At 39.2% G+C, this 24,480-nt stretch overlaps 4 protein-coding genes and 1 pseudogene across 7 annotated transcripts; 3 read left to right on the forward strand and 2 right to left on the reverse strand.

The window, feature by feature from the left end:
• Positions 1-240: 240 nt before the first annotated feature.
• Positions 241-5,800, forward strand: yap1 (Yes1 associated transcriptional regulator). 2 transcript variants are annotated; one of them, XM_020922975.2, is made up of 9 exons: positions 241-485; positions 786-1,020; positions 2,346-2,527; positions 3,079-3,239; positions 3,802-3,903; positions 4,086-4,174; positions 4,253-4,371; positions 4,749-4,849; positions 5,464-5,800. In XM_020922975.2, the coding sequence occupies exons 2-9, from the start codon at positions 817-819 to the stop codon at positions 5,631-5,633; spliced, it is 1,128 nt and encodes a 375-aa protein (XP_020778634.1). In that variant the 5' UTR covers positions 241-485; positions 786-816; the 3' UTR covers positions 5,634-5,800. The 2 variants fall into 2 exon arrangements, with proteins under 2 accessions (XP_020778634.1, XP_020778636.1); XM_020922977.2 differs by lacking the exon at positions 3,802-3,903.
• A 2,680-nt stretch (positions 5,801-8,480) lies between these two features.
• On the forward strand, positions 8,481-13,344 carry birc2 (baculoviral IAP repeat containing 2). Of its 2 annotated transcripts, XM_055149066.1 has the most exons (15): positions 8,481-8,635; positions 9,032-9,143; positions 9,728-9,919; positions 10,277-10,387; positions 10,464-10,744; positions 10,933-11,235; positions 11,319-11,604; positions 11,708-11,807; positions 11,906-11,984; positions 12,054-12,099; positions 12,183-12,425; positions 12,500-12,598; positions 12,678-12,833; positions 12,919-12,960; positions 13,037-13,344. In XM_055149066.1, the coding sequence occupies exons 4-15, from the start codon at positions 10,294-10,296 to the stop codon at positions 13,228-13,230; spliced, it is 1,923 nt and encodes a 640-aa protein (XP_055005041.1). In that variant the 5' UTR covers positions 8,481-8,635; positions 9,032-9,143; positions 9,728-9,919; positions 10,277-10,293; the 3' UTR covers positions 13,231-13,344. The 2 variants fall into 2 exon arrangements, with proteins under 2 accessions (XP_055005041.1, XP_055005042.1); XM_055149067.1 differs by having other exon boundaries at positions 8,482-8,635; positions 9,728-10,387; positions 11,322-11,604.
• A 448-nt stretch (positions 13,345-13,792) lies between these two features.
• Positions 13,793-15,856, reverse strand: rpl23a (ribosomal protein L23a). Of its 2 annotated transcripts, none has more exons than XM_055149068.1 (5): positions 15,698-15,856; positions 14,806-14,986; positions 14,467-14,643; positions 14,060-14,129; positions 13,793-13,963 (listed from the first exon to the last, which is right to left on the reverse strand). In XM_055149068.1, exons 1-5 carry the CDS (start codon positions 15,720-15,722, stop codon positions 13,931-13,933), a joined length of 486 nt encoding a protein of 161 aa, XP_055005043.1. In that variant the 5' UTR covers positions 15,723-15,856; the 3' UTR covers positions 13,793-13,930. The 2 variants fall into 2 exon arrangements, with proteins under 2 accessions (XP_055005043.1, XP_020778676.1); XM_020923017.2 differs by having other exon boundaries at positions 13,793-13,847; positions 15,698-15,737.
• Positions 15,857-16,041: 185 nt separating this feature from the next.
• Positions 16,042-16,165, forward strand: LOC129407562 (5S ribosomal RNA; annotated as a pseudogene).
• Positions 16,166-16,560: 395 nt separating this feature from the next.
• Positions 16,561-22,220, reverse strand: ddx52 (DEAD (Asp-Glu-Ala-Asp) box polypeptide 52). Its single transcript, XM_020922968.2, has 15 exons — positions 22,048-22,220; positions 21,364-21,595; positions 19,199-19,338; positions 18,923-19,108; positions 18,704-18,847; positions 18,523-18,634; positions 18,379-18,451; positions 18,100-18,303; positions 17,936-18,026; positions 17,653-17,775; positions 17,434-17,584; positions 17,278-17,353; positions 17,129-17,200; positions 16,779-17,054; positions 16,561-16,690 (listed from the first exon to the last, which is right to left on the reverse strand). Exons 1-15 carry the CDS (start codon positions 22,132-22,134, stop codon positions 16,660-16,662), a joined length of 1,998 nt encoding a protein of 665 aa, XP_020778627.1. The 5' UTR covers positions 22,135-22,220; the 3' UTR covers positions 16,561-16,659.
• Positions 22,221-24,480: the final 2,260 nt, after the last annotated feature.

A 24,480-nucleotide genomic window follows, 5' to 3' on the forward strand; every position in this document is an offset into this window, starting at 1 on the left:
TCAGTTTACCACACACACCATAGTTACATCCAAAATCTGGTTGAGTCCTTGCAATTCAAGATGCCAAATTAAATAACTGAGAAAGTTCCATTTTAGACACGATCACTTAAGGAGTGCGTAAAACTCCTGGTAAACGCGGATAGAGGTGGATAAGGGCTCCATGCGTCTGGGTTGAGTTTAGTCTGCCCTCGGTGAAATATTTGCCCTGCAACTGCGGCGCAGCTTTAAACCCTCAGCCCCGCCCCTCGGCGCTATCACATGAATCTGGACTCGCAGTTGATGAGCGCATGAAAAAAGTTTGTTGAGGTTTCGCTGTAGTCACTTTTCTTACCAGTCCCTTATGATTGCGCGTGTAGCTGTTGCTCGGTTGAACGTGGAGGCTGCTGTGGGCCGCGGGCTGCGGAGTGAGCGCCCGTGATTTTCCAAGTTTTTTCAGCGGTGGGACAGACAGACAGAGAGGGGGGAAACGTTCTGTCTGCTTGAAGGTATGTGGAAGTCCGTAACGAGCTTTACTATGGTCAGATTGGGTTCAGTTCACCACCCACATTTAGAAACCTAACTTTTCAACTATTTTTTGAAAGCTTCACTGTTTTTTTTCAGTTGACTGACTTCAGGAGTGTTGTTGCTAGAAATAGACTTAAAACGTCGCTGAAAAGTTCAACTGGGGTGGGGGCGGGGGCGAAAGTGTAAACAAAATCGATCATCTTAACCAAAGCCCGCATTTGTTACTCGTATTCTAACTTTCTCTTTGTTGTTTTATTGTGCGTAATTGCTCTCTTTGTCAGATTTGTCTGGACTCCCAAAAGTTTTGGCAACATGGACGGGCACTACGGCGCGCCTCCAGCTGGGCAGCAGGTCGTGCATGTCCGTGGTGACTCGCAGACGGAGCTGGAGGCCCTGTTCAACGCCGTGATGAACCCCAGCAAAGCGCAGCGGCAGCCGACCTCAGTGCCCATGAAGGACCGGAAACTCCCCAAATCTTTTTTCACACAACCCGAGCCGCGAGGCCACTCCAGACAAGTGAGTCCACTACACTACACAAATTTCTCAGTGGCAAAACAATTGAATTCTTTTTACTAAAAACTCCTTACCAAGTTTAAACATCACTTATTTCATCTTAATTAAAGTTATCATAGTAGAATGCGGGTGCTTTGAGTTCCCATCCATTCATTTTAATCCAGACTGCATGTTGAGGAGCATCATTAACTGAAACCTCCTGCAGTAGGCTTATTACATGTTCATAAGATTTAGCAATGTATAGGACTTCTTAATTATATCATAATAATATATTTGTGTCTCTATTATCTACTAAATGTGTCAAAAAGACTTTGATATTGGTGTGCAGTTAGTTAATGGTGTAATATATATACCTCTGAGCTTTAAATAATGTTTTTTATTACATATGTCAGTTTTTTGAATTGTAATTTGCTGATTCATTTCATCTAATTGTTTTCTTTAGTACTGAGCTGAAGTATGTTTTCCTTTCAGGCAACTTTTCATTTTGTGGAGCTCACATGGGAATGGTTCTCAGATAGGTCACTTTAGCCAGTGTGCACACCATCTGAACAAAGCTGACAGATGTTTCAAATATCATATTGTAACTGCCTCAAGGTTAAGGCTACTGTCTGACTCTGTGGGGGCTGCAGGTTGAAAAATCTCTCCAGAAATGAAATGTGGATAAAGCTTAGACACATGTCAGGCATTTTAAAGGCATTACTATTTGAACAATATAGTTTGAGTATGTATATCTATCTATCTATCTATCTATCTCTCTCTCTCTCTCTCTCTCTCTCTCTCTCTCTCTCTCTCTCTCTATCTCTATATATATATATATATATATATATATATATATATATATATATATTATAAAATGAATCCATAATCCATCACAGTATGTACATTTAATATCTATAACAAACTGAGATTTAAAAAAGATAAAGGCTGAACTTCAGTGAAGCTGGCCCTCACAATAGTAAAAAATGTGATACCCGACTATGGAGTGAGACATGGAGTACTATTAATTCTGGGGTAACGTTTCTATATTTGACATGTTACAGTATGTAACATGTCAAATATAGTAATGCGGTTACAAATTTTATATTTCAAGTCTATCAGAAACGTGAACTGTGGTGAGTCAGCCAGGCCTCCTTGGCACAGCTAATCTGAAACCTCCCACATAAGTAAACAATAGCACTTGTGAATTGAAGGTTTCAGTGATTGTTGTTTTTTTTTTTTCCTCTTGATAGTTTTATCCTTCCAAGAGTTTCCGGTCCCTTTGGTGAGCGGTTGTGAGGAGTCAGTAGTAGTTTCATGTCAGTTGCTAACCCTGCTTGTTTTCTCGTCAGGCCAGTTCAGATGGAGGTGTGTCCAACACGCTCCCTCCACGTCACGTCCGCGCCCACTCCTCCCCTGCCATCCTGCCCCCGCAGGCGGATGTAACAACTGCCCCGATCATCCCCGATGACATCCCCCTGCCCCACGGATGGGAGATGGCCAAAACTCCCACCGGACAGCGATATTTCCTCAAGTAAGTCAGTAGATAGTACAATACACTAAATTTTACAGGTAGACTGATAGACATACATTCATTCACCTTAAATATTGCACCCTAATGCAATTTAGGGTCACCAATTACCTTACCTGATATTATGTATTTGCATTAGGACAAGGAACTATATATGAGCAATACACTGCACACAGTAGAGTAAGTGTTTGAAACTTTAGTCTTTGTGATCAATTATTGAAACTTTTTTATATATATTGATACATGCACAGATATAAAGGGTATGCAAAAGATAACCAGACTTACATGCATTGACCAAACCTTTTCCTTTTTCTGTAGTGTAGCAAGAAAGAGATAATTATACTAAATTAGTTTTTAAAATCAGTGCACTCTATTCCATTCATAAGAACTGGCTCTCAAAAGCTACCTCCCCATATGTGCGTTGATGTACATGCACATCTGGTAGTACAGGTAAAGCAGGTTGTGACAGAGCCTCACTCACTCCTTACCCGTCAGGTTGCAGTGACTTTTCACATTCACTTTTGTTCAGACTTGTTTTTTGTGTGTGTTTATAGTCACGTGGATAAGACTACTACCTGGCACGACCCTCGTTTGGCGCAGCATCAGACAGCTGCACCTCAGCACCCCCTATCTGCCGCCGTGCCCCCATCCCACTCACACTCACTCAGCAACCCCGCTCCCTCTGTGCAACCTCAAAACATCAACCCAGAGACAGGTACCTGCTGCATTCTGTCCTGCATCTTTATGGTTTGTTATCTACACAGAAAATACCTGGATTTTATTTTATTTTATGAACGAAGACCATAAAGAAAATCCGAGTTTTAAGTGCAATGGGAGATATTTATTTTTGATGTTACTTTGTATTATTGTTTATATTATTCTTACACACAGAGTTAAGATGGCTCAATTGTTGCCCTCTTTATAGATGCATGTCAATAACTGAGAATATTGTGGGGAAAAACTTACTTGTGCCATGTTGATTATTTATTTATTTCACCTACAAAATTTTTACCTTTATTATTTTTGAGTATGTCACAAAAATATTCCCACAATATTCTAATTTATTGACACAGACCTTATTACACATATGTCTTAAGGTCATATTTGTCTTCATTTCTCCACCGTATCTGTACTCCCCATATTGTACATTTTCATTATGGTAGATGACAACAGCACATGGCACAGACATGCAGGAGAGTGGACGTGGGCCTGATTCAACCTTAAATTATTAACAATGCACTGCATACACAATATTCACTCACTGTGTTACTGTTCAGGTCCTCTGCCTGAAGGCTGGGAGCAGGCTGTGACTGGAGATGGAGAGGTGTACTACATCGATCACATAAATAAGATCACCACATGGGTCGACCCGCGTCTAGGTAGCACACTATCAAATTTATATATGAAGATTTGTTAGTTATTGTTATAACAAGCAGTTTATTCCATTGTCCACAACCACTAGTTGCAACAATAGTAAAGTAACACCGCAAAGTGTGGAAAACGTATTCTTTATTTAAAGGTATTATTATAATGCTATCATGTGGATCAATTGTTTTTGCAGCCAAGATGAACCCTGGGCTCCTTAGCCTGGCAATACAGCAAAGGCAGGAAAACGAGAGGCTCCGGTGTAAACAGCAAGTCACCACACAGGTTAGGCTGTTACTGCAAGAGATTTTAAAACCAGTTGAATTTTGAAAATGTATTTGTTTTTTGCACATGTTGGTATAGGATGCAGCAGTAAGGAATAGAATGCCCGGTGGAATGGACCATGACAGAAACACACAGACTCTTGTACCTCCTCTGGACGTCCGGATCAGAGCTTCAAACCATGAGCCAACACTGAACGGGTAAAAAGGGAGATGATAGTCTCCAATTTAGAGACTGTCCATCTCAACATGGCACATGTTTCATAAAATGATACTTTGAATTCATTGGTTGTGCAGTGAGTTCCAGTTATCCCAGTGCTGAATAAATGCTAATGTAAATTTACTGTCCACGGACCTATTGTTTTTCAACTTTAGAAGGAACAGACCTTTCTGACAAGCCCAAGGCATTTTGATTGTACAAAAATGAGCCCTTGTCTGTTCTCACTCTGTCCCTCTTTTCAGTTCTTCAATGGTTAAATCTATCCATCAGGCATTAAACCGTGTATGTTTGTTTCTGTATATATAGTTCATACCTTATGGCCTTTCTGATAGTTTTTATGTGTGTGTGTTTATTTAAGGGCTCACTCTCGAAATGAAAGCACAGACAGTGGCCTCAGCGTCAGTAGCCTCCCGCGCACTACAGAGCACATGCTCAGCCCAGTGGACCACATGGACACCGGTAAAACAACTGTTACAATATAGACTCAAGGCAACTGCAGAACACATCCTATACTCCTACTTCATAAAGAAACTAATTATTGTGTTGTATCTGGTAGAAAACTTCACCACACAGTAGGCACTATTGTGATATGACTGAAATGGTAGATGCTTCAGATGGGTTTTATGAAACTAGATGTATAACTAGACATTTACACTGTGTAGGATAGAGAAAATTTGCTCACACACTTAAAAACAAAATAAGTACTGTATCTGCTCTTCTAATGCTGACAAGGAGACATATGATGCAAACTTTACTTTAAAGCTTTTAACCATGTCATAATTGTCTTCCCTTCTCATTGTTTACACACACAGTTGTATTTTGAGTGATCCATGCACGTTTCTCTTGCATCTTAAATTTTAGAGCAATGGCATCAAGAATGCATGGGAATAACTTCCTCTATCCTCCATATATACTATGGCTTCTCTGTTCATTTATATAAATAGAATACTTGCTTACTTGTAGAGGAAAATACACCAAAATACATACATAGTTGATTTGTTCCCATCAATCTTTATTTGTCAACATTTTTCTCAAATGTTATAGTTGACTCTATGCTTATACTACCATTCCAGGTGATTCTGGTGAGAGCTCTTCACTGACTCTACAGGAGTCTATGCCACCTGTGCTGCCGATGTCCGAGGGCGATGAGCTGATGGGTCTGAGCTCAGACCTGTTGATGGACATGGAGACGGTCCTCTCTGGATCACACATGGACAGGGACAGCCTGCTTACTTGGCTATAGGCACCACACGCCTCACCAGCCCTCCACATGGTTTGAGATTATATTTTTGCAACATGACTGAGATATTGGAAGATATGATGGTACAGAGCAACATTGCATGGAAAGAACTCTGATGGATATGTAAGCAGTGTCAGACTAAATGGACAATGGGACTATTACAGAAGGTGGTAAGCTGCAAGTATTCAGCCCTTTTTGGAAACATTTTACATGAATATGAGGCATTCACAATATAATGTGATACTCATCTTTTGGCTTCAGAAGGTGCTTCACCAAAGCAGTGAATTTTACACTTTTTTTTTTTTTTTTTTTACCATTCCCATCAGCAAAAAAAAAAAAGATAAAGAAGACCTCACAAAAAGGACAAGTTAAAAACTTGCCTGGTGTCGATAAACCAGCTTTACTTCTGTATTTAGTCCAGTATTTTTTCTTGGATGAAGCAAGTAACTGAAAAGTTGTTTAGTGTGGAAAAAGCAATGTAACTTCTTTAAAGACACTACATAAGACAGCTTCACTACAAGTTTATGTTGTGACATCTCTGGACACTATAATTGAAAATGCTTTCACTTTATATGCACTAAAGTGCACATACCCTTGTGGGGAAATGTATGAGTTTCGGGAACAAGAAAGATGACCTTTGACTTGAAATATCAAAATTTAAGGAAAAAGAAAGTTTGGTTGTAGGGCTTTACCTAGAAATCTCAATATATAATAAGCTAACAACATGGATTAGTGTCCTTTACTTGCTAAATGTGCCTTTTACTAAGAGATTTTTGCTCTTTTAATCTAAAACAGTGTTTGAATCTATTCAAAAGCTAAAATAATATTAACAAGTCTTGTATTATGGTATGTAATATTGGGTTGATACTCATGTAGCTTGGTATTTCCAAAACTTACCAAGTAGTAGTATCTTGTTTCTGTTGAAATATGTGTTTCCTTTATCCTATAGTGCTTTTTGGACTGTACAGGGTCCAGCTCATGGTGAAAAAACTACAGCCTCTCAGATGTGTTGTCCCCACTATTAGTTTGATACATTCCTTGTTTTGATATTCAAACATTTTTCAAAGACAATGTATCCACATTAGAGGGATGAAAAAGTTTTTGAGCATAAGTGTCAAATATAAGCCCTGTTATCTTTGTGTTAAATTGCTGTGGACTTTCGAAGGCAGAAGAGCACAGCATAGTCATCTTTGGTGACAATTATGTTGTGTATAAAAATTATGTTGTGTATAAAAATGAAAATAGTCTACACCAAATGTGAAAATGCTATGATGTTTTTTGGCAATGAATTTGACAACTCCTTTTTATAATTCTGATTAAATAATTTAGCTCAGGTTATCAACACTTTAACAGTGCCAGAACAAAATAGCAATTAACAGAAGCCTGTTGCCTTTTAATGAAGATATTTTTGTGTTTCAGATAAACAAAATGTAATGTAAAACTAAACTAATATAATCAACATTTTGTGCTGGGATGTTTTTGCTGTGTGTTTTTATGGTTTTTAACATTGTCTGGATTTGAAGTTGTGTGTTGCCCAGCTGGTGAGAGCATTTCTTTTATGAGCTTCCTTTTATATTGTGTAAAGATATTCAGAGCTGGTTGTTGTGTAATTACAGTATGCTAATCCTGTGGTTCTACATACAGCTCACTCACGTGACACGTGGATACTCAAGACTTTATTTATCTTGTAAACGTGTGACACTTGCTTTGGATGTTAAATGTAATTACATTTTAATTGTATACAGAGTTGGGAGGCTATCAGAAAAGTTTTTTTTTTTTTACCTTTTTATGCATGTGCTTTATATATATACAGTACATATATATATATATATATATATATATATATATATATATATATATATATATATATATATATATATATATATATATATATATATATATATATATTTTCCACTCCTACAATAATAATTTTGAGTTTCTGTTTTAATAAACTTAAAAACACACCTGAAATGTTGATTCTCTGTCTATTTATTTATCTGCACAAATAGTTGGTCATTGTACTCATTGTTACACATTAGACCAAGACTGGTTAGCTTCTTTTCAAGATCTTGATTTTGATTTAATTGATAAGTGCTGATAAAACTCTATATTATTCGTGAATACAATATTAACAATTGGATACTTTGAGAATTGTGAAGTAGACTTAATAGGAGTTGTGGAAAGAGTACTGGATTCCCGAGGTTGCTGGGGTCTGAAAAAATCAATAGGGATTTGTAATTTATGTCTAAATAGTAGGAGATGAATTTCATGTTTTGTTTGAATGCACACAGTGATGAAACTCTGAGGGAAGTACATCCTAATTTTTTATTCAGAGTGCCCATCAAAATATAAGTTTGTGTTACTGTTTCAAGCTGAAAAAAGAAAATAATATGTAAACTTGGTGCCTACTTGAAAGAGGTTCTTGCTTTATATTGATGAGGAAAAAACTGTCCTGAAGTATTACTACTAGTAGTAGTAGTAAAAACAACATTTTACACGCTTTTATACAAAACCTGATTGATTTAAAGAGTAAATCTGAACTTTGTGGTATTAAACCAGAATCTATATTGTTGTTTTTTTTTAAGCTCTGGCCAATCAAAGCAGGAGCTGTTCTGTGTTACTTTGTAGGTATAGAAAGGAGTAGTGAGACATCAGAAGATTGGTATAATTGGGACTTGTGGAGTACTGCTTCTATGGTTAGAAATGTAACTAATTACAATTACATGGCTAGAATTATACTCAATTACAAGTACAGATTTAAAATTCAACTATTTGTATTTGTCAATTACTTTCCACCCCTGCCCAATGGTAATTGATGACTAACGTGAAAACCCTCTTCAGTTTCTGTACTGGTGAATGACACTAGGGGACTTCAGAAGAGGGCAGTACAGTACTTACGCAGAAGGGAAACCCCATTTCCTTTTAGGCTAAATACAATTCAACCTGTTTCAAATGCGTCAGTCCTTCTTACTCTGTTCCAGCTGCCCTGTGAGAACAGCTTGTCTGTAAGTATTGAATTATTTAAACATTTTAATGCGTGTCAGTATATTTTCTGCTTGCAGGGAAATGTACAACCACCTTGGGTGCTGTTTTTATGATATAAAAATACTGTTTCTTGAGCCAGTTTAACCTCCACACAATAGTACACTCTTAACGGGTTTGTTTGTAATTTTAAGCACTCTAGTCTATACAAAACAAAAGGATAGACGTGATGAAGTAACTCCAACTATACTAGACTAATGGTTGTCGAGCAAACACCTGACTGCTCTTGTAAAGGAAAACACTATTTGGAAGTGACTACAAAGAGAGAGACAGCCTTTTACGTCCTTGGTACTCATGCAATGTCGCGGTAGAACACTGTAATATTTTATTAATAATTTATTTTTATTTTATTTTTTTAGCAGAGCTGTGAAATCGGCTCCGCTGCCTGACCGGGCGGAACCGGAAGTATAATCTGGAATCTTCTGACTGTAGAAAGGGGACTTTCCGCCTTCATCCTGACATTACGCTACGGTAAGTGCTCCTCAAAGGGAAATACTCACATTTAAGGTGATTTACGCTGTGCATTTCTCATTGTATGTTAAACATATATTGATAAACTATAGAATATAGAATTATAGCTGAGTGCTCAAATCAGCAGACAAAATCTTAGCAATCGTTGTTAGCTATTGCTAACAATTACAATAACAGCTCTGTCTGTCTTTAGTCGCTCGCAAGTAGGATGAAGAAAACAGTCACTATTTGAACACTGGTCGTACGGTCAGATGATCAAGAGTGAATTACGTGTAGATGCCCTTAAATCACGAGGAATGGTGATTCAAGCGCCGAGTCATAATGCCAGAATCACCTGGAAAGTACCTCAGCACCCATTGGTCAGAAGCGTAACAACAGCACTAATAACCCACTGCCATGGTTTTACATGGTAATAACAATTTATGCAACGTGTGCACATCTGGATTGGTATTGGTGAATTGTAGATGAATATGAAAATATACACTTCTTATCACAAAGAAAGTAGATGCTGTAATATTCTAGAAATCTTTTGCTCCTTCAAAATATTTTCATCTTTTATCATATTTCCTTTTGTTTTTCCATAGGCAAAAGAGAGCTCCCCACATCTTCACTATAACCATCAAAGGACCTAACTATTTTCATTTTGGTGTTTCTCTATTTCATTATGGCGGCTTAGACACCTTCAAAAGGGATGTCCTGTTGGGGGGAGGGGTTTGAGAGCACATATCCATTTGGTTTGTGTGTGTTGTGAAGTCTCTGAGTTTTATTAAGTTACAGTATGTTTTGTTTTACTGCATATATGTTTGAGTTTGAATGCTTTGGTAATATGTTTCCCTTAAGTTTTAATGCCATGTTTATGGATCCAGGCTGAAGTGATTGAGATACAGGGCAGTTTTAAACTACAGTAAAAGAACATATTTCTGTTTGGTGATGATGTATATGAAGGTGGTACAGAGACCTTTAGGCTACTGGATTTAGATGTTGAATAAGTAGACTTTTTTGTAAGGGCTTAAGTATGTCTTTTATTCAGCCAGTTCTCATCAGTTATGTTTATCAACAGTTTTGTGTGTGAGTGAATGAGGTCTGATATTCTCAAACCTTTCTCCCTTCTTATGGACATCCCTTTTGCCCAGTATTAAACCAGTCTTAAATGGACACACTTCTTCAACTCAAAAACAACCAATTTTTGATGAGCCTGTGTCGAAATGGACCACCACCTGAATTACAATATGACAACTCCTCAGGTACCTTTTAATGCTCGATTTAAAAATTTTATTAAAAGGTGTATTTGCATCTAAAATGTCGAAAATGTCCTTCCAGAGCTCTTCCGCATTTCCAGTTTTGCCCGGTTCCCATCCTCAGGGGTGACTGAGCGGAGTTTGGCACGAGCAGGCTGGTTTTACACTGGAGTGGGGGACCGTGTGCAGTGCTTTAGATGCAGTGTGACCGCTGAAGGTTGGCAGCCGGGGGACTGCCCCACGGAGAAACACAAACAGCTGTCTCCGTCCTGCTCCTTCATCCAGAGCCTCCCTCCAACCGCCAATCTGCTGTCATCCTCTCACTCAGCCTTCTCTCCTCTCCGCATCCCGCCAACCCTTCCTGTAAGATGCATGAATACATAGACACAATGTCTGTCAGAGGAATTTGTTTAAGAATATCTGCAAATTGTTGGGAACAAAGTTTAAGATGCTTTCATTGTATTCTCAATGTGCTCACAAAGTTATCAAACAGTGACAGTTTACCAATAAATAGTTTGGCGATAAACTCTGAACATTCTCATTCTTGGCAGCTCCCTGGCCCAGGCCCAGCCGCTCCAAATGCATCTGGCAGCCAAGGCGAAGAGGCAGTAGGCTATTTAAACATGGGCTTTTCTGCGCTGCCTCCCTCTAGTCCTCTCAGCTCCCGTGGTGTTGAAGACATGTCCCATCAAAGGCCCACGTGTCACAACCCCAGCATGCGCCGGGAGCAGGACCGCCTGGACTCCTTCCATACTTGGACTGTCAAAGTCATCACTCCGGCTGAGCTTGCCAAAGCAGGCTTCTACTACCTGGGTCAGGGTGACCGAGTGGCCTGCTTCAGCTGTGGAGGACAGGTGACAATCATACTTATTATTGAAACCTGTTTATAATATACTATATAAATGAAGATCAAATAATCATGTAATCTTGTGTCTAGCAGTTGAGCAACTGGGAACCAGGCGACCGAGCTGTGTCTGAACACCAAAGGCATTACCCAAATTGCCGATATGTCAGAGGCGACAGAGCAGACAATGTGTCTTTGGCCTCTGCCGCTGCTTTAGGAGCAGTCACACAGCAGCTTTCAGCAGGAGCATCAGCCCTCAGCAATGTTTCGAATCCTGCCATGGCCCAAAGTGAGGAGAGACTGCTTACCTTTGTCAACTGGCCCTCACGTATCCCTGTCCGGCCTGACCAGCTGGCTAATGCTGGTTTCTACTATGTAGGTATGGAATTCTAAGATTTTTCCACTCTGTTGGTATACCATCTGATGGTGTTTCAGTAAATGGAGCTATGTGAAAAACTGTATTTTTAACTTGACCATTTCAGGGCGCAATGATGATGTGAAGTGTTTCTGCTGCGATGGCGGTCTGCGCTGTTGGGAATCAGGAGATGATCCTTGGGTTGAACATGCCAAGTGGTTTCCTCGGTAAAAACAAATCAAAATGTTTTGCGTATTTCCAAAACAGATGCACCTGTAGCTTTAGACTAATGTAATTGTGTAATTGTCATTCTGTTTTTCTGCAGATGTGAATACTTGCTACAGGAAAAGGGTCAGGATTTTGTTCACCAAATTCAGGCTCGATTTCCTCGGCTGTTTGAACAGGTTGGTAAGAAATAGTTTTTCACATCCTCTGAAAAATAGTCATCTAAAATACTTTTTTCTTTTGAAAAGTTGTTGACTAATGGAGATGGCTCCAGAGAGTTTGTGGACCCTCCTGGTAGGTCGAAGACTTGGCTGGTTTTGCATTCTACCAAATTGTAATATAAAAAAAATGCATCAAACATAAATCTCTTCTCACAGTGGTTCACTTGGCTCCTGGAGAGGAGCGCTCTGAAGACGCAGTTATGATGAACACTCCCGTCATTAAATCAGCTCTAGAGATGGGCTTTGAGCGCAGCCTTGTCAAACAAACCGTACAAAGCAAAATATTGACCAGTGGAGAAAACTACCGAACTGTACAGGAGCTGGTGTCTGACCTGCTGAGTGCTGAGGACCAGAAAAGAGAAGAGGAACGAGAGATGTTAGCAGAGGCCATGGCATCAGGTTGGAACAATTTTCTAGTTGTATGTAGTCTGTAATGGCATGTTTATTCAACACATTTTTGGCATGCTTGTTAGATGGATTCACGTTTGTGAAGAGGCACCAAGCTTCACTGGTCCAGCGGCTGAAGACTGTGGAGCCAGTTCTCGAACATTTAAGAGACCAGAATGTTCTCAGTACGTACTTTTAACAATTGAGCTTGGGATCCCAACATTTGGCCAAGTATTAAAGTAATTTGTTTGCTATATTATGCAGCTGCTGAGGAATACAGTGGTCTCCAGGCCCAGACATCAGCACAACAACAAACCGCCAGGCTGATAGAGCTGGTTCTCACTAAAGGCAATGCAGCAGCGGAGGTTTTCAGAAACTGGATCCAAAAAAATGATGTTCATCTACTCAGAGATTTGATGGGTACTTGAGATTTGTCTAGTTTTACAGACTCACTCAATACATTTTGGATTTTCTCATCTTTTCTCAACTTTTTTTTTCTGTCCAGCCCAATCTAATGAAGCAGTATCACCAAGTCAAGACCTGTCAGGTAAAGCCAAATTCACCTCAGGAAAGCCTCTCATTACAACAGCTCAATTACCTAAAACAAAATTGTTCATCTGCAGACCTTCCTATGGAGGAACAGCTGCGTCGTTTGCAAGAGGAGCGCACCTGTAAAGTATGCATGGATAAAGAGGTCAACATTGTCTTTATTCCATGTGGACACCTGGTGGTGTGCAAAGAGTGTGCCCCATCATTGCGCAAGTGCCCAATCTGCAGAGGCCTGGTTAAAGGCACTGTCCGAACCTTCCTCTCATAAAGATTTGCTCTTTATAGTTGAATGTTAAAGCAATGTCTTAAACCAGCTAGTTATGGTGAATGCTTGTGACTTGAGGCCTTAGTGCATTTTCGTGAATAAAGCACTTAAACTGCCCTTAGTGTCTTTGATGCCGAACAGACGTGGTTAAACAGGTGCAATTTTGTAGCACTAATAGTGCTGCAACTAATGACCATTTTCCTATCAAATCTTTAATTATGGCTAAACCTAGCTGTAATTCAGTAAAAATAAAGATTTGGCCATGCCAATTATGATTTACAGATTTTCCCACCTACATGAAATGCACATGCTTCCTATGTCCTAATGCAATTCTTGCTTTGAGCCATAAAACTGCTTCAACACATGGCACATTGAGTATGCATAGTCCAGAAGTCAATGTCTACTAGATTAGTTGAGTAGTAATTGTGATTAACTTGTTGCAGCCCTAATAATAGTTCCATCCAACACTATCTTCATTATTGTATTGTGAAAGCCTAAGAGAAATAAATGATGTGTGTAGCACAAGTTATGGATGAGCTTTTAAGATAGAAAAGACAAACACTGATAGTTTGTACAAATATTTATTCCACATCTCTAGAGCCAGTTTAGATGATGCCAATCTGTTGAGAAGGGGGGAAGAAAGAAAAAAAACCAATCAACATTCACAGCAGTTTGACAGTAATCACAGCACCATTATCTGGCATCAGTGGTTCCTTTGAATGACATCACAGACATTCTGACAAGAAAAGTTTACATCCTTTGCACATTATACAGGCATAGTTTAAAGTGCCCAAAATGAATTAATGATGCAAGTCATAGAAAAGGGACATACCTTGTTTGCAACATCCAATGCATCATAATCAGGTGCAAGGCGAACATATGCCTTCTTTTCACCATCCGGCCTAAACACAATGAGAAATGTTTAAATACCCATCAATTGGGCTAATTTTATCTCTACTGTATTAAATTAATGTGACATGGCTGGGCAATTGATTCATTTGTAAATCAAATAGTCAATGATCAGCGACGTTTACAGCTGACCAGAAAAAGCACCTTAGGAAAAACAACAATTTTGTTTTACAAAAGATTACAACAATTATAGTCGATCTTGAACATGTACATTAAATATTCTTAAAGTAATTGTTTTTGATTAGTATTTAACAAAATGCATATCAATAGAAGGAAAAAAAGACGCAACATATTGACCAGCCTTTGTCACTGATGTCATTTCCTCCTTACCTGATGAGCGTGTTGACTTTAGCAACATCAATATCGTACAACTTCTTAACAGCGTGTTTAATCTGATGTTTGTTGGCCTTGACGTCAACAATGAATACAAGTGTGTTGTTATCCTCAATCTTCTTCATTGCGGACTCTGTTGTCAAGGGGAACTTGATGATGGCATAGTGATCCAACCTAATTAAAACAAGCAATTAGTAATCATAACTAATCATCAAGACAGAAAATCTAATACTCAGCATCAGTATATACAAGTTGGAATCAAAAATGCTCATACTTTGATCGCTTTAAACCATCATTTGCTAAAAATGTACATTATACAAACAAAAAATAACTTACTTGTTTCTGCGAGGAGCACTTTTGCGAGGGTACTTGGGCTGCCTACGGAGACGAAGAGTTTTAGGACGACGGAAGGTGGGAGAAGTCCTGATTTTCTTCTTCCTCTGGCTGTGAACGCCTTTGAGCACAGCCTTTTTGGCCTTCAGAGCCTTTGACTTGGCCTCAGTCTTAGCAGGGACAGCTGAAAACAGTAAGTAACCCACCGTTAAAGAGAAGCTAAATCCTGTACATTTACCATATAAATCTCCACATCTTAGTACTGTCTGCCAGAACAACATAATGCCAAATATTATTGAATTACCATGTAGGCCTACAAAACACCCCTAGAGCGTTGTCACCCATCCAGTGGTAACTTGTAGTCCAAAATTACAAGCAGCCTTTAGACTGAATTTGTCTAGCCAAATTTATACAACGCCAAAAGCTTACTGCCCTCAAATGGTCAAACTTCCAGTAATTAACATGCTGCAACCTCTGAAGACATTAGAAGTTTATTGTGGAACCTTCATTATCAAAGTTGATTCACTTACAACGCAACGCTTCACAAATGCTAGTGCCAAGAAACAAAAACCCACATAGTTAACAGGATGTCCATTATTTTACACGCGGTTGTATCCTTGTGCAAACAGCTAAAAATGTTTTACTACAGGGTAATTATTTAGACGGCATGATCTATTATAGCTGCCGTGCTAACTAGCTTTGCATCACGTTCCCCATACATGCCGCACACACGTTTGGCGTTTACCTATCATTTCGACCAGCCCTTTCAGTCTGAGTGTTTAATTCAGTAAATATTAAGCTAGATCATTGTTGTAAAGGTGAATCGTTTATTCGTAACAATGTAAAATAAGTATTTTGAGTAGTAAATTCATTCGGTTTTCTAAGATTTACGGACCTTCCTTCTTCACCTTCGGTGCCATGTTGAGAAAGGAAGACTAGCCGGGGTTTCCAGAAGTATAATGCATGGGCGAGACTTCAGAAATATCGCGTGACTTAACGGCTTACTTCGACAGCGCCATACACCGTCAGAAGTAATCAATCCTGGTCACTGTCTTATGACCATGGATAATGACGTTTAGAGGTTATATTTTGTCCCAGAATATTTCCTTATCACATGTAGGCTATAAATCAATGAACATCAGTTAAATCGAGGTTGTGGTTGAATGGGGGACACGTGGGAAGTTTAAATGGACTGTAAGCAGTTTTAAGTGTAAATTATGCTTTATAATGAGTTTTGATTATTGTGGCCATACCAGCTTGTCAAAGCCTGATCTCGTCAGATCTCTGAAGCTAAGCAAGGCCGGGCCTGGATAGTACCGGTACTTGGATGGGAGATCACTGGGAAGTCCTGGTGCCACAGTGGGGCGCCAGTAGCAGAAACTGTCGTTGTGTCCTTGGCAATGTAAGTTAAGTGCCTTGCCTTAGTAAGAAAGTGGAGTGTGTGTGAGTGTTGGTGGTGGTCGGAGGGACCAATGACACAGATTGGCAGCCTCATTTCTGTCAGTCTGCCCCAGGGCAGCTGTGGCTACAATAGTAGCTTGTCACCTTTGAGTGTGGAGTTAATGAACAATAAACTGTAAAGTGCTTTGGCTATCTTGAAAGGGGCTACATAAATGCAATTAATATTGCTATATGTCACTTAATGTTCCTGTCCAAGGATCTATATACCATAAACTGTACATAAACTATAATTCAGTGTGCCATTCAACCAATGTCAATCTCATGAACATGAAAAAATAAAATGCCATGTCAACAAACTGATTTACATACAAAAGTTTATTTATATCTAGCCATTAATAAAGCAAAACACATATTCAATTTATGTCTGTAATATTCACAAAATACTTTTGCAGCCCTCTAAGTTTCCTGTGGCATCTTCACCTTTTTCCTGTTGGATATATATGCAGTTTTATACAGTGCATCACAAAAAATAAAGTGATGTGTAATGGTGGTGTACTATTACACAATTGTCTTACTTTTTAATTTTTGATTGAGTCCTTGATGCCATTTTCTTTGACCCAGTCTTTTGCACACTTTCAGCTGCACTTTCTTTCTGTGCATGTTGGTTTTTACGTTTCTTCGTGTTGTTTACAGTCATCATTTGCTTGATGCTGCTTTGAGATCCACTTTCACCTCCTGCTCCGTTCTTTCCTTTTTGGGTGGATTTTGGCTTTTTCTTCATCAAAAAGCGTGGAGTTGTGCAAATGGTGCTTCTCTTTGGAGGTTTCTTCTGAAGTTGTCTCTTGACTTTGCTAATAAACGAAATGCACAAAAGTAGTTTGCTACAAATGTTTAATTTTGGTGATGCCACAATTCCTATTATTACCTGTGTATTTTCTTGAAACCAATCATGTAATCAGGAACAGGACACCCAGCTTGTTTTATAACACTGGCAATGCTTTTTAATACAAAAAAAGAATCAAATGTTTTATTTTAGTTAGAGTACTGATCTCACATTTGAACATAAACACATACCTGCGCAGGAGTGGTTTATCATTTTCTGTAAAAAAGGTTATGGCTTTTCCAGAATGGCCAGCTCTGCCCGTACGACCTGATAACAGAAATAAAAATACAAAAGATTAAATTTACATGACTGCCATGTTGTATGATTAGAGCAATTTTGCAGCTCACCTATTCTATGGATGTATTCCACAGCACTGGTGGGAAAGTCATAATTTAGTACCAGGTTTACACCTTTGAAGTCGATTCCTCGGGCAAGCAATGCTGTACAAATCAACACCCAAATGTGACCAGAACGAAAACTGTTCACTACATTGTCTCTCTATAAAAAACACATTATATTAGTTTATAATCTACCTGTGAAAGCCTCAGATGATGGAAAGGGGCTACCTGCTGCTGTGTGCGGTCTGCATGAATTACATCAACATTAATGCCTTCATATACCAACTCATGGAAGAGCTCCCTTGCTCGCTCTATAGACTGAACAAATACCAACATAGGAGGCAAGAAACCCTGAAAAAGATTAAATTTCAGTGCATCTGAAAAAAAACAAAACTAAACAATAAAATATAATTTTGGTAGCAAAACTCAAATAATAAAAAGCAAATCAAGCCTAAACTAGATAAAAATTCACACAGAATTTTGTGTTAACAACAGTCACTTTTTTTCTTACTTTTTTGATAATGTCTCTCATTGCCACTAGTTTTCCATCCTCACTCCCAACAAACAGTAGCTCCTGTTCCACGGTCTCCACAGCTGTATTCCTGAAACATTGTAATATACACATTTCATTCTGATAAGTAAACAGTTCTTGATCTAAAGGGAACAATACTTCACCTGTGTCCTATATTGACAGTCACCAAGTTATCGAGATTGAGGCGACACCACTGCTCAACGTCTGGCGTACAGGTGGCACTGAAGAAGGCCCTGCGAACCTTTGGACCAGAACAGGCCAAAAAGATGGTAGCCAGCTGATCCCTGAATCCACTCTTACCATCCTCAAACAGTTTATCGGACTCATCCACAACAAGCCACTCCACACTATAGGCCAGAATATATTAATCTATAAATGTCATTGTAATGTAAACACAAAAAACTACATTGATTTAATATTACCTGCTGAGGTCCAAAGATGGAGGATCCTGATTTAAAAGGTAGATTAATCTATTTGGGGTACTGACAAGTATGTCTGAAAGATGTACAGTTAACATTAGTTTCTGTACCTGATAATATACAATTGAAATTTTAAACAGTAAATACCATATTTTTTGCTGGATTGTGGTCCATATTTTTTAGCTGCCAAGGAAGCTTTATCAATAATGTGAACTCTAAATCCAACTCCATCTGACAAGCGAAGTAGCTCTCTGTAAGTCTGAAATGCAAAACAATAAACCAGCCATTAGTAGCGTTACTAAGCAGTGTTTTTATTTAACTGGTTTACCTGACTGGCCAACTCTCTGGTTGGGGATATGACCACAGCTCTGAACCCTATGTTGACTGGTTGCTGCAGATTTGCAAGCAGAGGCAAACAGAAAGCCAAAGTCTTTCCTGAACCTGTAGGGGCGCATGCCAAGACTTCACGACCCTGTTAGAAGCAATGCTAATCAGTGAAATGTGTTAAAAATAGTCATTATAGTTCTCCTTGTGTGTTTATACTTACATGCATCATCAGAGGTATTGCCTGCATCTGGATAGGTGTGGGAGAATCGAGGCCTGCATCTTTGAGGTTTTGAAGAATACATGATTGAAGTTTGTATTCAGATTGAAGCTTTTCAAATGTACACACAGGATCAGGGACATCACAACCGTGTACATTTATACGATGTTGAGCGCGAATACGATTCACCTGTGACAAAAAAATTAAAAATAAGATACAAAAATATATGCATTAGAAAGTTAGGGAAATAATTAATAAAGGTGTTGTTTCTCTGAGCACCTTCTCCTGATGAAGATGCTTCAGCCTTTTTAGGGTGTTCTTATCCTTATCTCCACTTTGCAGGCTTTGAATTCTTTTGTCCAAATCTGATGTCCAAGAAATTCCCTCTCCATCAGCAGCTTTGTTATGTTCACTTAGAGCTTCCAAGTAGAGATACAAACTAACTAGTTAGTGACATTTTTCTGACATTTTTTCTTCTTCATATAAAGTAAAACCAAACATCACAACAACAGAATGCAAGCACAATATCTGCTTATTTAGTAATAATAATAATAAAAACACAGTGCTATTAGTCAATACTGCATTGGGGGATAATGTTGGATACTACAAATCTGGCTATGTAATTAACACAGCTTGTTTGAGATGTATTGATCTGACCACTCAAACATATGCATTCTCTATAGCAGTAATATACACTGCTCAAAAATTTAAAGGAAAACTTTGAAAACACATCAAATCTCACTGTGAAAAAAAAGTTGAATATCTACACCATTGTTTCCCAAAGACTGGGTCGCGACCCTCAGGTGGGTCGTAAGAGATTTTTTTTGAGTCGCCTTGTCATGAGCTACATGTAAGTCTGCAATATACAATTCTGACACATGAGAGAGCCAGTGAGTCAGTGAACGGTTCAATTGGATGGTGAAAAGAAAATGAAATGGGCTACATTTAATGTCCAAATAGGCTACTTATGGATACCTTTCATTGCTGGTTCAATGACTGTTTTTCATTGTTTAAAACTTAAGTAATACTAATTGTTCAGAAAGACACAATCACTCAGTCAACAATAAAATATCCTCATTAATGTTCAATAGTGGTAATATTGAACATTAATAATCACCTTCATTAATAATCACCTTTATTTTGTGATTTATGAATAATGTCTATTGACTGGCTTCGTTAAGGTTTGTGACTTTTAAAATATGGGTCCCCAGAAAAAATGTTTGGGAAACACTGATCTATACAGATGTGGACAGGGTAATGTTATAAATGTTATGAAGGATGCCTCCTCTTTTAATGGAAATACAATTTTCGGCCTACAGAGGCTGTTACTTGTATAGACACCATGAAAGTTAAAGCAAAATAATGTTGGGGCCGGCTAGTCCATTTTGCCTAAATTTAATTTCTGCAACTCAAAATACTTCTCAATATTGGCCCCTACGTGCTTGTATGCATGTTTGACAATGTCGTGGCATGCTCCTAATGATGTGACGGATGGTGTCTCATGGTATGTGCTCCAAGATCTGTGTAAGGGTATCACTGAGTTCCTGTAGAGTCTGAGGAGTAACCTGGAAGCATCTGATGGACCCAAACATAATGTCCCAGAGGTGTTCAGTCAGGTTTAAGTCAGGTGATTGTGAGGTCCACCACCAAACCGCTCATGCTGAAGCATGTCCAGGCAGCATAGCATTCTCCTAGTTTTCTCCAGAGTCTTTTATGTCTATCACAGGTGGTCAGGGTGAACCTGCTCTCATCTATGAAAAGCACAGGGCACCAGGGGCAGACTTGCCACTTCTGGTGTCGTGTAGCAAATGCCAATGGAGCTCCACGGTGCTGGCTGGTGAGCACAGGACCCACTACAGGACATGGCACCCTCAAGTGATCCTTATGAAGTCTGTTTCTGATAGTTTTGGCAGAGACATACACACCAGTGGCCTGCTGGAGATCATTCTGTAGGACAGGGGCAGTGCTCAGTCTGTTCCTTCTAGCACTTCTTGCAGGAGCAGATATCAATTTTGCTGATGGGTTGAGGCCATCCTGGAGAAACTGGACAACGTGCAACTTCTGTAGGGTGTAGGAATGGCCTCACACACCCAATAGTGACAATCACTCTAGCCAAAGCTAGCACTATTGGAAAACCAGCCAAAAAAGAACAAGGGGAAACCTGAAATTACCTGTTTTAGGGGTTGTCTCATTGTTGCCACTCTAGTGCACCTGTTGTTCATTTCCATAAAAAGAGGTGGCATCCCTTTGTTCCAAAGACATTGCCCTGTCCATATTTGTATAGATATACAAGATATTTTTTAACATTAAGATCTGATGTGTTTTTAAAGTGTTCCTTTAATTTTGTTGAGCAGTATAGATAGGCATAAAACTACTAGAAGTATTGGATAGTTCGTTAAAATGCTTTAGTCTCCAAGCCTTTGTATTGTTTGTTTTTTTCTCACCTGTAAATTCCACTTCAGACTTTTTCTTCTTGTTCTTAATTGTTTTGCCATCTGCTCGTTCATCTTTCCTCTTTCTTTTAACTCCAGCATCGCTTTCTTCACTTGCATTCACAGCATCATCTTTGTTGTGGTCATCTTCCTCCTGCTGCTGTCTGGTGTTGGTTGAGCTTTTGCCAAAGTAGTCAATGGCAAAAAGAGGATCTGCGGCATCTGCTTCTTTGGGTCTGTGTGCCTACAGCAGTGCAGCAGTATTTTGTATTAGAATATTCATACATTATCCATTAATTCATAATATAATCGTAATAACCGTAACGATTTCCGAAGCACATTAAGTTTATGTGTAACTTTTTTTTGTTATCATAAAGCCGTCATAAATACTACAGGAAAAATTATCTTTTGGATTGTTATTACCATTAACATTTTGCTCTTTGTAATGTGTGAGTGTCCATGTAATTTCTCTTGTATCAATAGCTTTCCTAGTCTAAGAGAATGAGAGAGAACTGAAAAGCGAAATAATCGTGAATCGTAAAAGTAAAATGGGAAATTATATGATATTCCTAGTCTGATAAAATATATTTAAATAAACTAAAATTAAATTATTAACTAAAATGTGGTAGACCGAGAAGACATCGACAGTAGCTTTGACAGCGATTAAAAGAGGTATAGCCTTAACATTTCAGTTACCTTAAACCGTGCGGCATCTTGACCAAATCTTTTCAGATCAAATTTAGCCCCAGAGCCAAGCTTTCGGAATAAATCAAAAGCGTCCATCCCGCAAAAAAAGGCATGAAAAAAGCAGCGTGGTGAGCCTCCAACGTGAGCACGGAGCAAACATTTACATCAACATCCGCTTCCACCAACACAAAACCCGAGACCCAGCGCCACCTGCTGTGTGGTAGTAGGAACTACAGTGACATAAAGACAAAAACATACAATTCATTTTTTACGAGGTGGCCACTCTAATAAAAAAGGCTTATTTTGATAAACAGTATTTTTTATTTTAGATTTAATTCTGCATTACAATAAAGCAATTTTTGCTTGTCGTTAATTGAAAACATAGAAGCATTTTTGTTTAGTATTTTAATTAGTAAAGGCCTTACTCAAAAGTAGCTGAGTTAAAAAAAATAAAATAAAAATTAAGTTTGGAACACAGATTACAAGTATATCTATTAAAATAATATTAAAAAGTCTAATTGTTTTACAGTCTAACTTAATGTTTATTAATGTGCATTATTGGCCCTCGCCCACTAACAAAGTTAGGGGCGAGGGGTATTGTTCTTCGTCGGTTTCTTTATTTTTATTATTCACTATTCTTTTTCCCCACATTGAATCGCATTTTTATTATTCACTATTCTTTTTCCCCACATTGAATCGCATTTTTGACCCCTTGAACATGGACGAAAAGTCCCCAAACCGGGGTCCAGATCGACCGGTCCGGCGAAAAATTCGATAAAACGGGCATCGCGACAATGTCCAAAGCCCCCCCACTCAACAGCGCCCCCTTGAAATTTCAAAATTTTGAGATGAATGGGAGGCTCAGACGCATATTTTGGAGTACGGTCACGAAATTCGGAGCAGTGATAGAACTCAAGGAGACAAGCATAAAACCCAATCATAGTGCACTCCTATGACGAACAGGAAGTCGGCCGTATTGGATCAAAAATTCGGCGCCGTTTTGACTTGGGTGTCTACAAAAAGATTCAAGTCCCCGGGGTTTTGTCCAAATGAGCTCAGATTTGACATGTCACATCTAGAGACATAAACTCACAGAAATTTTCAACTTTTTTTGGGATACTCCTTACGGTTCGCTCGTAGCACGCCGGCGAATAACGCCTTCGTTTACTGTTTTTTCGGTGACCTGTCACGGCCACAGGCATTGTCCTACAGAACTCAAATTCAAACCACAATTGCGTGACCCAGGCCTGAATGCAGTGTTGTGCATGAACGAGTTCAAAAGAACGCGTTCATTGAACACGTTCATTTTTCAGTGAACTTTGAACTGAACGCAACACTTTTGTAAATCAAGAACTTGAACGTGAATTTGTTCAAATTATGTGTGATGAACGACGTACGTCACTGTTGGGGTTCAGTTAAACGTCGGAATTTGTTTTCACCTGACGAGTGACATGCTCGCACTTAACGAAACCACAGCCGCGTGTCAACGCGAAGGCGACTCCACCGGCAGCTTTAGCGGAACGTACGGGCTCTTGTGTCTCTCAATGGGAAGTCAATCAAACTTGACTGGGCGCGTTTAGCTGCTTGTATTACCTTTTGTACAGGCTGACCACGGCAAACGCAAGGATTTCAAAAGTAAATTTCAAAGCACTAATTAACAGTCTATGTGGATCTGGGCTCTTTCACATGATACACAACTGCCCAGGGAGCACAATGTGCTGATGGTAAATGCGCAAATACAACAATAGATACATGCTCTCTGTGGATTTTGACGGGGATACGCGCCTACGCTCGTGTAGAGCGTCAAAAAACAGAATGGATCCTATTTTCTGAAAAATACACGCACAGGACGTGCTGCTCCGCGCGCATATTATTTTACTTGGTACATATGTCAGTGGGTTTTTCGTTTTTCTTCATACAAATTTGCTAAAATCACCGCGATATCAGCAGCGGTGAAACGCCGGAGGTGCGCCCGCGTAGACTGTGTTCCTGAGCGAAAGGACCGACGCAGAAGTCCACGCTCCACCGAGATAAACGCAGCTGATGCCCGATCGCACTCGGGGTTCTCTCAGGGGCGGTCCTAGATTCCAAGTTCTAGTCCAGGATTAGTCCTGGTTTGGTCCTGGTTTAGTCTTGGTTTAGACCTGGTTTAGACCTGGTTCAGTCCTGGTTCAGTTCTGGTTTAGTCCTGGTTTAGTCCTGGTTTAGTCCTGGTTTAGACCTGGTTTAGACCTGGTTCAGTCCTGGTTTAGACCTGGTTCAGTTCTGGTTTAGTCCTGGTTTAGACCTGGTTTAGTCCTGGTTTGGACCTGGTTCAGTTCTGGTTTAGTCCTGGTTTAGTCCTGGTTCAGTCCTGGATTCAGTCCATATACGGCGCAAAAGTTCAGCATCTTAACAGTTCTTTTGGTGAGAGTAAATTAAAAGTGCTGCAATAGTCATATA

This window comes from Boleophthalmus pectinirostris, unplaced genomic scaffold, assembly GCF_026225935.1.
Source record: "Boleophthalmus pectinirostris isolate CB_2022bp ecotype Guang Dong unplaced genomic scaffold, ASM2622593v1 HiC_scaffold_12, whole genome shotgun sequence".
NCBI lineage: Eukaryota > Metazoa > Chordata > Actinopteri > Gobiiformes > Gobiidae > Boleophthalmus > Boleophthalmus pectinirostris.

Excerpts from the sequence above, each read along its gene's own strand:
- yap1 (XM_020922975.2), top strand. The coding sequence starts at position 817 with ATGGACGGGCACTACGGCGCGCCTCCAGCTGGGCAGCAGGTCGTGCAT. Across the intron at positions 1,021-2,345 it reads CGCGAGGCCACTCCAGACAA|GCCAGTTCAGATGGAGGTGT; the intron begins GTGAGTCCACTA and ends TTTTCTCGTCAG. Across the intron at positions 3,904-4,085 it reads ATGGGTCGACCCGCGTCTAG|CCAAGATGAACCCTGGGCTC; the intron begins GTAGCACACTAT and ends TTGTTTTTGCAG.
- rpl23a (XM_055149068.1), bottom strand. The coding sequence starts at position 15,722 with ATGGCACCGAAGGTGAAGAAGGAAG. Across the intron at positions 14,987-15,697 it reads ACCGAAGGTGAAGAAGGAAG|CTGTCCCTGCTAAGACTGAG; the intron begins GTCCGTAAATCT and ends TACTGTTTTCAG. Across the intron at positions 14,130-14,466 it reads AAAGTCAACACGCTCATCAG|GCCGGATGGTGAAAAGAAGG; the intron begins GTAAGGAGGAAA and ends CATTGTGTTTAG.
- ddx52 (XM_020922968.2), bottom strand. The coding sequence starts at position 22,134 with ATGGACGCTTTTGATTTATTCCGAAAGCTTGGCTCTGGGGCTAAATTT. Across the intron at positions 19,339-21,363 it reads GTCTGAAGTGGAATTTACAG|CTCTAAGTGAACATAACAAA; the intron begins GTGAGAAAAAAA and ends TCTACTTGGAAG. Across the intron at positions 17,354-17,433 it reads GGAATACATCCATAGAATAG|GTCGTACGGGCAGAGCTGGC; the intron begins GTGAGCTGCAAA and ends TTCTGTTATCAG.
- birc2 (XM_055149066.1), top strand. The coding sequence starts at position 10,294 with ATGGACACACTTCTTCAACTCAAAAACAACCAATTTTTGATGAGCCTG. Across the intron at positions 11,605-11,707 it reads TGCTGGTTTCTACTATGTAG|GGCGCAATGATGATGTGAAG; the intron begins GTATGGAATTCT and ends TGACCATTTCAG. Across the intron at positions 12,426-12,499 it reads AGCAGAGGCCATGGCATCAG|ATGGATTCACGTTTGTGAAG; the intron begins GTTGGAACAATT and ends CATGCTTGTTAG.